The sequence below is a fragment of the Penaeus japonicus genome, unplaced genomic scaffold (genome assembly GCF_977035675.1).
Source record: "Penaeus japonicus unplaced genomic scaffold, GWHDUDI00000001_assembly GWHDUDI00000018, whole genome shotgun sequence".
Classification (NCBI taxonomy): domain Eukaryota; kingdom Metazoa; phylum Arthropoda; class Malacostraca; order Decapoda; family Penaeidae; genus Penaeus; species Penaeus japonicus.
In genome coordinates this window covers 7,826,600-7,839,099 of record NW_028234420.1, presented here as the reverse complement: position 1 = coordinate 7,839,099, position 12,500 = coordinate 7,826,600, and the positions used below count along the sequence as shown (strand labels likewise).

General features: G+C 43.7%; 1 protein-coding gene across 1 annotated transcript; it reads right to left on the bottom strand.

The window, feature by feature from the left end:
* Positions 1–172: 172 nt before the first annotated feature.
* Positions 173–3,051, bottom strand: LOC122265643 (roundabout homolog 1). The gene is made up of 3 exons (XM_086546556.1): positions 3,033–3,051; positions 1,391–2,920; positions 173–1,254 (listed from the first exon to the last, which is right to left on the bottom strand). The coding sequence occupies exons 1-3, from the start codon at positions 3,034–3,036 to the stop codon at positions 395–397; spliced, it is 2,394 nt and encodes a 797-aa protein (XP_086402682.1). The 5' UTR covers positions 3,037–3,051; the 3' UTR covers positions 173–394.
* Between the last annotated feature and the right edge of the window lie 9,449 nt (positions 3,052–12,500).

Sequence of the window (12,500 nt, the reverse complement as noted above, 5' to 3'; positions counted from 1 at the left end):
GTGCTGGAGGTAATGAAAACTTTAAAGTCATTTCTATTTTTATTAGAAAACAAACTAGAAGTATATAATACTATATATATATATAAATGTATAATAAACATTAAATTATATTTTTTTCTAAAGTATCATAATCATTTTAAGCATGACTACAATTTTTTTTAGGAATTTGGCACATGACTTGACAGTAACATTTTTGTTCGACGTAATTTTACTGACGCACATACCGAACCGTGTATTGTACACCATCAGGTCAAATTCATATACCTATAATGCAATCATACCATTGGAGACTAGTTGATGGCAATACTCATGGTTCATAGTTCAGCAATAGGAACGAAGAGAACTGTCTTTGGTAGGTATCAGAAATGCTCAGTATTCGAATTCCCGAATTATTCTACACATCATACCGAATGGATGAACAGTGATAGCCATTGCTGTGCGGCGTGAAGGCCCGAGAATGGGACGATGGGATGGACACTGACCAATGGTATGTGCTGGAGGAGGCTTTCTCTGTGTTCCTGGGCCAGTGTTTAGGATGGTTCGGACACGGCGACGCTGGCACTAACAAGGTCGTGGTGGCATAGGGTTCGGCGTTCTCGTTGGCCTTTTGAAACCTCGGCTCTGCATACTCGTTCACACGGTCGTGATACTTCAACAATGGGGAGGACGAGGCGCTCGAGAACTGGCTCTTGTTCGGCGGTAACATCATGTTCTCGCTGTACGTGCTTGCTGACTCGGTGTGCTGGGTCGAGTAAAGACATTCGGGGACTTGATACAGCAGTGAAGACTTTGGTGCAGCTGCGGTCACTGGCTTATCATTTAGTTTCCGGACATACAGCAAAGTTGCTAGAGACATCAGCAGTACGATGGGTGTTATGACATGAAGAACTATCAGCCATTGGGGTCTTTCCGGCGTGTGGAATTCTGTGTCAATGATTTCTTTTTCTTCGTGTGGGAGAAAATCTACTTGCGAAGGTCCAACGTCCATCAACAAAGGGGCGGTGAAAGGACCTGTGCCAGCTTTTGTTATGGCAGATACGCGGATAGTATACAGCTGGCCTGGAACTAAGCCTATAGCATCTAACCAAGGATTAACCACGGTTTCTGTTGTATATGTAGTATTGTGACTTATAATAACCTGGTAGCCAACGACCTCTCCGCGGGCTTTTTCCGGCTCCAAAGTCGACCACGTGATGAGTACGGATCCTTCCTCGAGTGACGTAACGCGCACGTCAGTGGGAGCGACTGATGGTACTGTGGAAAACAAATTTGATATTAAAAAAAACATATACAAATAGATGTTCAGGAGAATAAAATCTTAATACGCTATAAGGATTGAATGTTTGCATACCGTCTATATAAAGCAGTAAATATACGAAAGAGTGCTCACCATCTTGTAGAGTTTGCAGTGAATGCGAGTTAGATGGCGTGCCTTCGACGCTGTGCCAAAACGGAACGAGGAAAACGGTGTACTGCGTGTTGGGTTGGAGACCGTGCATGAGATGGGAAGTGGACGATGTGCCAAACACGGTGGCCACCTGCACGGCGCCTGAATCACTGACAGCATACACGAGCACGCCCTCGACGGCCTCGTCGGCCAGGGCGAGGAATTCCCAGCCGAGAAGGACGCTGTCGGGGGCGGTGACTGTGGCGTCGGTGAGCGTGACGGCGGGGCGCGAGAGGCGGCGGCGGACGTGACGGACCTCGTCCTCCGTGAGACTCGGGTCGCGGGGAGAGCGGGTCGTGACCGGGTCTGACCAAGGACTCGGGAACGACGCCCCTCGCGAGTTGACCGCACGGACCAAGAAGGTGTAGGTGTGGCCAGGCGTCAACCCGCCCACCACACACGACTCCTGCGTGATGAGGGCGTCTGCCACCCTCCACTCCTCCCAGCCCTGGCGCCAGAACTCCACCGTGTACGTCTGGTCGGAGCCTCCGCCCATCTGGGAGTTGGGCAGCCAGCTCAGGTGCACAGCGGTCTGGTTGACGGCCATGAGGCGCGGCTTGGACGGCGGCGCCGGCAGCAGGAAGGGGCGGTATTCCTCGGCTCCTTCTACAACTTCTAGTGCTGCTGATCTATCTAGAACACCAGTGTCCGCATTGACGTGACATCTGTAAGTTCCTGCATCGCTGATGCGGACGTCCCTGATCACAAGCGCTCCGTTGACGAGAATAGAAACTCTGCCGCTTTTACTGCCTTTAAGAAGATGCTGAACAGGAAGAGAGGCAGCAGGCTGGTGCCACCACGAAACGGACGCTTGGCCTGCTTCACTCACTACCTCACAGGGAAATACGACGTTAACTCCGGGAGACACCTTAAGGTCTCGGGGTGCTACGCCTATCACAGGTGGAGGATATGCCTCAACAACTGCCACCTCTGAGTGGGCGCTGATGCCACCACCGCTGCTGATGCCCCAGCAGTAGTAGGCTCCGCTGTCGCGCGCGGCGACGTCGTCGAGCAGGAGAGTCTGGCCCTGGTCGGCGACGGAGGCGTGGCCGCTGCTCTGTGCCGGCGCGAGGAGAGCAGTCCTGTCTTGGGTGGGAAGCCGCCACAGCAGGAGAGGCTTGGGGTCGCCCTCGACCTTGCACGAGAGTCTGGCGCTCTGGCCGGCCACCACCTGAATATCCTGCGGCCGCTGAGCGAACTCGGGGGCGTCGATCACGGTGAGCGTGGCCCGGGCCGCAGCGATCCCTGCCTCGCTCTCCACCTCGCACACGTACACGCCGGAGTCAGCCGCCGCCACGTGGTCCAGCACCAGCCGCTGGTCCTCGATCATAGCGCGCCCGAGCGGCATCTTGCCGTCCAGACGCCGCCAGGTGACCGTGGGCGCGGGCGAGCCTCGGGCGCGGCACGCCAGCTCCACCGCCACGCCCGACGCGACGGTCACGTTCGCCGGACGCTCCTCGAACCAGGGCGGCGCTGCGGGAGAGAGAACTGCGTGAGGGCTGAGGACTAAGGACCTGTGATAGCAAAAGGATATGCTCAGAGCTATTCAATGCATCTCAAAGCCAAGGACGGGAAGGCTACTTACTCATGATGGTGAGCTTGGTGGGCGTCGATTCCGGGCACCCGCGGCGTTGCGGGCGCGACACACGTAGGAGGCCGAGTCCTCCTCGACGGCCTGACTGATGAGCAGATCGCCCGCTTGTGTGACGGAGATCCGACTGGAGTTGGTGACCTCGTGGGAGTCCCTGAGCCAGGTGACTTCGGGGGGCGGAGAGCCCTTGGGTGGGCGGCACGGCAGGACGAGAGAGTCCCCGACGCGCGCCCTCACCGCGGGGTCGGCCTGGCTCTGGAAGTCGTAGGAGAGCGTGGCCACGGTGAGGGTGGCGTTGTGGGAGCGTGTGGCACCGTGGCTGTTGGAGGCCACACACCAGTAGGTGCCGGCATCACTGTCCCTCTTGGAGGTGGCAACGCGAAGGAAGAAGAGTGAGCCTGAGGGCAGCAGGACCCGGTGGGAGCGGGGGTCTTGCGTCGACGTCGTCACCTCCTCGCCGTCGCGATACCAGCGGATGCGGCTGGCTCCCGAGGCGGCGCAGTTGAGGGTGGCGGGGTCGTTGCGCCGCGCCACCACGTTGCTCGGGTGCTCCTTGATCACTGGTGGGCCTGCTGTAAGAGAAACGCAATACATTATCAATCATTATACCATCAACCGATGCAAATGAAATACACATATAGATTTACATTGCAACAATAAACGAATAGTATGCAGCAAAATCCCAAATGCCAATAAGAACTACCAATAACTTTCTCATAAGCATAAGCATCCCGTCCCCCATCTGTTTTCGGATTAGTCGCATCACTACGCCCGTACACCTGTTGCATCCCATCAAATTATAGTACCTAACGCTGCTTATCACCGGTTTAACTTCCCGCGCGACGACCTAACTTCCTCCGCTGAACGCCATAGAGAATACCTCCAACCCACAACTCAACCTCAGCCCGCAGGGAGAGACAGAGAAAGAGACAGAGACAGACAGAGACAGAGAGACACAGAGAGAGAGAGAGAGAGAGAGAGAGAGAGAGAGAGAGAGAGAGAGAGAGAGAGAGAGAGAGAGAGAGAGAGAGAGAGAGAGAGAGAGAGAGAGAGAGAGAGAGAGAGAGAGAGAGGAGCCTCCGCAGCCAGTCTGAATAGCTCTCGCAGCTGCGCCTCTCACCCTCAGGCCCTTCTGACCACCTATGGTTTCAATTTCTCGTGGATGAGGCTTTCTTGTTGAGCCTGTAAAACAAGCTTATTGAATGTGTCTTTCTATGCAATATTTTCAATGAATTTATACTGATATAATTTACCCGCATGCGTGTGGGAATTCCTCAATAACCATTAACATCATTGAGTTACCCCCACCCCCACACTATTTAAGTTTGCGAAAGAGTTGTCGTCATCGAACATCCAAAACCACGACTCCTCCATATCTAGATCCTGAATTCATCTCAGATGATAAAAAAGAAAGAAAAATAAAGCCACAATATAAAAAAGAGATCTCGCGTGACGTATCGCATACCTGAGATATGGGTTTCAGGTTTCGCTCACACTGCAAAAGGAAGATGCGTTAGGGTACGAAAACGCACGTAATCTTAACAAACGAAATGGAAGACTACTTGTTTTGTGTGTTCTCTTGAGTGATAAATCTTTGTGTATTGAGTAAACTTATGTAAATCGTGTTTTGTCCAAGTGCTTTTTATAGTTTTATTGCTAACCGCAGCTGGGGAGGACAACAGAATCTAATTTACACCGGCTGATTGTTACAACGATTTCTTTTTTTTCAGTTACATAAGTTTTTTTATTATCAATGACTAAATTCTAACTATGAACACTAGATTTCACGTATCATACTGAATCTAATAGCACGTAATAACCTTAGATTATAAACTTGTACAGCGTAATACACTAGCATGGCGTCTATTCACCAGAAGCAAAACAGGGACTACGTTGATCTTTATCAGTAAGAAAAAGGCAATCACTTTAATGACCTTTCTCTTTCACGCTTCGTTGTGAATGACACATACTCGTTACACCTGGATGGCACCTGGTGTTATTAAGTCATCCCGCCTACACCTGTTCAGCGACAGGAGCTGGAAGATGATTAGCACATAATATGCACAGATTATCGCCTGTCACCGCTTCAACGATGCAGACATCTTGGGAGGGGGTTTCATTGGTAGAGGATTATTATACTGTATTCCGTGAATATCGTATATATTATCGTATTCCTAGAAGATAGACTGTGTGCTATGGATCTGAACTTTAAGATGGAGCACAAATGTAGCCTTTACCTTGATTCAGAAGGGTATCTTAGCGTTTCTGTGTCTGAGAAAGATGAATTTGCATCACTGGAGTATTCTTGTTTATGATGGTGAGATGAATATTAACTATCAGAGCTTTATATTAAGCAATACTGCTACATCTCTACAAAAAATCCGTACAAAATAACAAAACAAATGATGAATAATTTACCTTGTCTAGCCGCTGCAAGGGCCAAGATGCAAACCAGCAGAAAAGCCTTCATCGTAACGCAATACAACGAGCTCCTCGATTTCGTTATTCTTTTTTATCTGCAATATTTTCTTCCCTCCGAACCTCAAGTCATACTCTCCGGCAAGCGCATCGAGAGATCACCAAGAGAATCACACACAAACACAGCCGAGTCGAGTCTGTAGCAAAGCGTCTTTTCCTTGGCTCGTTCGTGACTCATGTGGTGCACCGCTCACTGTCACACGAGCTGACTCCCCCGGCGCACACCGCACACTGACACTTCTTGGTCAGGTACACAAACCCGCCTCTGGTCACCCCTGAGGTTAGGGGGAGAAGGGGGAGAAGGGGGGAAGGCAGAGTAAAGGGGAGGGGGAGGGATTTTGGGGGGTTAGGGTAGAAGGGGGAGGGGGGGGGAGAAGGGGGGAAGGAAGAGTAAAGGGGAGGGGGAGGGATTTTTGGGGGTTAGGGTGGAAGGGGGAGGGGGGGTCTTGCTTGACAGGGGTACAAGCAGTGAATGAGAGTGGGTATATGTGTTAGGTTGATATAGATTCGTGTATATATTTTTTTTCTTAGATTCTTGTGGCATCTTTTTTGGTAATTTGATTCCGGTGTCTCCGGTCTGGAGATGTGAAGATATATTTCCACTTTATTGGTTACACTTTCTTTTGTTTGTTTTTTTCTCTCCGTCAGAGCTCAAGATGAAATCGAAGAGGTTATCAAACCTTCTTGCATAATACAGTGTGATACGCTTTATGTTTTAGTGTTTATATCCATGTACGTATATACAGACTACGAATGCATATGGAATGCATATTCATGCATGCCACAGATTCTTTATACTGTGAATCTCAAAAATACATACATCAGGGAAAGGGTCATTCTACAACATCCACCCACATGAGTGCAAACACTCACGCTCACGCATACGATACAGACACAAACACACACACACACACACACATACACACACAAATACACACGCACACGCACACATACACGCACATACACACACACATACAGACACATACACACTTACAATGCCATCTTTCGATCAGCCTCTTACAAAAAGGACAAAGCCCTCTTTTCAGACCGTGAACTCTATTTCTTCTCATAGTGTGCCTTCATACACTGATCTCGCTATTTATAACCCTAGTACACACTTCCTAATTGAAATTCAATGGTGCTGGCGATCAAAGGAGGATAAGAAGTTCCTTCCCAAATGAGTAAGAGGAACATATATCACCCGTCTCTATTCTCAAGACAGAAACTCATCTACTACTTGATTTCTAACAAAAACTGACACACGCAAAAAAAAAAAAACAAAAAAAAAAAAAAAAAAAAACACGATTTCGCCGTGAACTCTAAACCCTTAAGAACAACAGACACCGCAAGGTCTTCAAAAGTTCTCCCTACAAAAGCACGAATCTCTCCCTTCTATTCCATGTTCTAAACCTCCTCCTAAAAGAATAGCATGGTCGGGTGCATAGTAGAAAATGATCCCTAAGATGCTAAGACATAAAGAATCGTAAGAAAATAGATGAAATAGATGCAAAAAAATTTTTATATAAAAAGTCATTGAATAAAATTGTGGTATAATAGAAAATAGAAAAAAAAAAGGGGGTGTGAGTACTGTGGAAAAAAAAAAAAAAAAAAATAAAGAAATAAAAAAAAAGAAATAAAAAAATAAATTTTGTATTGTAAGTATATAATGTACTAAATACAGGTTAAATCTAAAAACTAAGTAAAGATAAAAAACAACCTACCCCACCCCCACCCCACTCCCCACCCCCACCACACTCCCCACCCTCCACCCCTCACCCCCTCACCCTCCTCACCTTCACACACCTTGACCCTAACCGTACCCTATCCCTTGCCTTAGTATTCCTGTACAATGAACCTATTTTTCTTTCGTCCCTGGTCAGCCGAAGGTGAAGCCAGGTGGTGAAGGAAAACCGGGGTTAGGAAGTGGTTAGAACGAAGACGCGGTCGGGTTAGGACGAGTATGTGATTGTGGATGAGTGGAGTCGAGTGGAAGTAAAGATGAATGATTGAACACTGTTATCTAGTTGTCAAGAGTTCTCTGCAGAATTGTAAAAAAAAAAAAAAAAAAATGTAGCCTTTACATAATTCATGGTCTCGAGATAGAGAGATGAACTGACTATTATATATATATACACATACTTCTTTATAGTATATAGTATATATATGTATTAATATAATATGTGATTTTGTGATATAGACGTTTTATAAATATACATATATAAATTATTATTGAGTTATATATATATAATTATATATTTATATTTAGATATATATAAATATATGAATAATTATATATATATATATATAGACTTACACTCTCTAAAACACACATGAATAATTTATATATAATATATTATATATAATATATATATATAATATATGTATATATAACCATATATGATACATCTGTATATACATTATATACATATAAATATAACATACATATATGTATATATATATATATATTTTATATATATATATATATATATATATATATCTATATAATTATATATTATATATATACATACATATTTATAAAATTATATATTATATATATATATATATATATATATATATATATAATATATAATATATATATATATATAACTATATAAGGTATATTATACATATATATATATATTTATATATATATTATATATATATATATATATATATATATATATATATATATATTTAAATTATATTATACATATTATATTATAGATATATATATATGTATATATATATATATATATATACAATATATATATGTTATATATATAACAATTTATATATATATATATTATTGATATATATATATATACACATATAAATCGATACATATTAGGCTAGATAGAGATAGAGAGGAGGGGAGCGAGACGAATGTGAAGAGAGAGAGAGAGAGAGAAGGAGAGAGAAGGGGGGAGAGAGAGGGGAGGGAGAGGGTTGAGTGTGAGAGAGGAGGGGAGAAGATGAGAGAGAGAGAGAAACAGAAAGGATAAGAAAACAAACCAACAGCAGTAGGATCATAACCGACTAACTGGCAAACAGATAAACAAACAGAGATCTAAATTCAGATAAAAAGAAAGAGAAGTGCAGAGAAGAAAAAGATTCAACGAACCAGATGAAATAAGAACAAATTAATTTGATCTCATCTCCATTGATTACAAACAATACGATACACAGAACGAAGAGAAAGTCAGGAAGTCTAACCATGCAATATAAAAAAAAAACATGTCAGAACGTCATGTAATCTCCACTTTACACGGATGATCATGCAAAATACCAGTGTTTGGCGAAGAAATGATAGTTCATGAGATGTTTCTTGGCCTGGCGAATCGGCTCAGAATCACGTAACATTAAGAAGCGGACCTAACGGGTTATTTCAGCGACAATGAATATACGAGTGGCTTCCTCTGACATCGGGAAGGAAACACGCGATCGGATGGGATTATATGCAGATTTTCCGAGTCAAGTTGAAACGATGATGATGATGATGAGAGAGATGAGGAGATAGAGAGGGATTGAGGGTGATGGAGAGAGGGGGGGAGAGAGAGAGAGAGAGAGAGAGAGAGAGAGAGAGAGAGAGAGAGAGAGAGAGAGAGAGAGAGAGAGAGAGAGAGAGAGGGGGGGGGGGGAGAGGTGGGGAAGAAAGTGGGAGGAGAGAGAGAAAGAGGAGAGAGAGAGCAGAAGAGAGGGGGGAAGAGAGACAGAGAGACAGAGTGTGAGGGGAGAGACAGAGAGAGAGAGAGAGAGGGGGGAGGGAGGAAAGGAGAGAAGAGAGGAGAGAGAGAGAGAGAGACGGGCAGAGAAAGGCGTGGAAGGAGTATGGATTGGATTGGATTCGTAATACAGACTAAATGAGCGCCATAGTGCAAATTATCAATTCATTATAACCATAATAATGTCGATACTCATAACTCCCGTAAGGTAGTGTGTATGTGTGTGTGTGTGTGTGTGTGTGTGTGCATGTGTACATATATATATATATATATATATATATATATATATATATATATATATATATATATATATATTCATATATACATACACACACACACATACCAGGTTAAAAATGATAGAAGGTGAATACCTAATACACCAACTTAATGGAAAATATTATAAAATAGATGCAAAGATAGTCAAAAACATAACAACAACAACGATATCAAGAAGGATAGCAACAACAACAACGGCAGTAGCAACAACACCAACTGCAACCGGAACAACTACGTCAATAACAATGACGGCAACAACAATAACACTTCAACAACATCTGTGACAATAACAGAGTAACAAAGGCAACCACACCAGTAACAACAATGAAAACAACAGTAATAAAAGCATCCCCACAATTGATAACAACAGTTACAACTACAATAACAACAGTATTAGATACAACTACACCAGAAATAACCACATCAATAACAACAACAGTAACACCAGCAACTTGAACAACAGTACCAGAAACAACCACATCAATAACAACAACAGTAACACCTATAACATGCTACAACAGTAAACCGAGGAAAACACCGGACATTAATAACAAAACACAGTTCCAGAAACTAAACAAGCAGTACCTGCAAACAACAACAGTACACCAGCAACTGGAACAACAGTACCAGAAAAACAACCCACCAATAACAACAAACAGAACACCAGCAACTGGAACATACAATCGCCATCTTAACAAACACGAGTAACACAGCCATCTGGACAACCAGTTACAGAACATACACCAGCTTGTCACAGATCTGAACAACAGTAACACCAGCAACTGGAACAACAGACCCCAGAAAACAACAACAGTAAACACCAGCAACTGGAACACACAGTACCGAAACAACAACAGTCTCAGCGCACCAGCAATGGAACACATTACAAGAAACAACCACAGTAACACCAGCAACTGGACCAACAGTACCAGAAACAACAACAGTAACAACAGCAACAGAAACAACAGTACCAAAAACAACAACAGTAACACCAGCAACTGGAACAACAGTACCAGAAACAACAACAGTAACAACAGCAACTGGAACAACAGTACCAGAAACAACAACAGTAACACCAGCAACTGTAACAACAGTAACACCAGCAACTGGAACAACAGTACCAGAAACAACAACAGTAACACCAGCAACTGGAACAACAGTACCAGAAACAACAACAGTAACACCAGCAACTGGAACAACAGTAACACCAGCAACAGGAACAACAGTACCAGAAACAACAACAGTAACACCAGCAACTGGAACAACAGTACCAGAAACAACCACACCAATAACAACAACAGTAACACCAGCAACTGGACCAACAGTACCAGAAACAACGACATCAATAACAACAACAGTAACACCAGCAACTGGAACAACAGTACCAGAAACAACCACATCAATAACAACAACAGTAACACCAGCAACTGGAACAACAGTACCAGAAACAACAACAGTAACACCAGCAACTGGAACAACAGTAACACCAGCAACTGGAACAACAGTACCAGAAACAACAACAGTAACACCAGCAACTGGAACAACAGTACCAGAAACAACAACAGTAACACCAGCAACTGGAACAACAGTACTAGAAACAACAACAGTAACACCAGCAACTGGAACAACAGTACCAGAAACAACAACAGTAACACCAGCAACTGGAACAACAGTACCAGAAACAACAACAGTAACACCAGCAACTGGAACAACAGTACCAGAAACAACAACAGTAACACCAGCAACCAGAACAACAACACCAAAAACAACAACAGTAACACCAGCAACTGGAACAACAGTACCAGAAACAACAACAGTAACACCAGCAACTGGAACAACAGTACCAGAAACAACAACAGTAACACCAGCAACTGGAACAACAGTACCAGAAACAACAACAGTAACACCAGCAACTTGAACAACAGTACCAGAAACAACCACATCAATAACAACAACAGTAACACCAGCAACTGGAACAACAGTACCAGAAACAACCACATCAATAACAACAACAGTAACACCAGCAACTGGAACAACAGTACCAGAAACAACAACAGTAACACCAGCAACTGGAACAACAGTAACACCAGCAACTGGAACAACAGTACCAGAAACAACAACAGTAACACCAGCAACTGGAACAACAGTACCAGAAACAACAACAGTAACACCAGCAACTGGAACAACAGTACTAGAAACAACAACAGTAACACCAGCAACTGGAACAACAGTACCAGAAACAACAACAGTAACACCAGCAACTGGAACAACAGTACCAGAAACAACAACAGTAACACCAGCAACTGGAACAACAGTACTAGAAACAACCACATCCATAACAACAACAGTAACACCAGCAACTGGACCAACAGTACCAGAAACAACAACAGTAGGTGATAATGGTCGCTGAGGTTGTTTTTTCTGTGAATGTTTGAAGTGGACCCTTTAAGAAAATCAAATATTCAAGAGTCAATATTATTTTGGGCGCCTGAGAATGGGAACTGGTGGTTACTGGTCAAGATGTTTAATCTTCTCTCTTCTTCAGTGGCTGTGAATTGCTGTTGAGTGGATGTTTAAGTTTGTCTGGCGGCTGACCGTAGTTTTATGATGATTTTTTTAGTGGCTTTCCCTCTCAGCACCTTTGTTTGTTTGGGTAGCCTGTGGTTTATCTGTATTATCTCAACAACCTGGTAACTTTTTTAAAATCCAACTTACCTTTAGTTAGACTGATCTGTTCTAAAAGATATAAATCACCAACAATTAGAAATCCCACGATTCTCAAACAAAACTCAGGGCAGAAAGTTGTCGAATGTCGTAGCAACAGGTGGTCAATTGCGTGTAAAGCCGTGCTTGTTTTCTTAAATCACTCGTCTTTACATGTCGATCCGAATCCCGACAGCTGACCTTGTTGCTTGCTTTATTAGGAACCGTAAACGTCAAAGCTTAGCTCATAGCTTAAAGGCATAACATTTAGAATAATTCTATG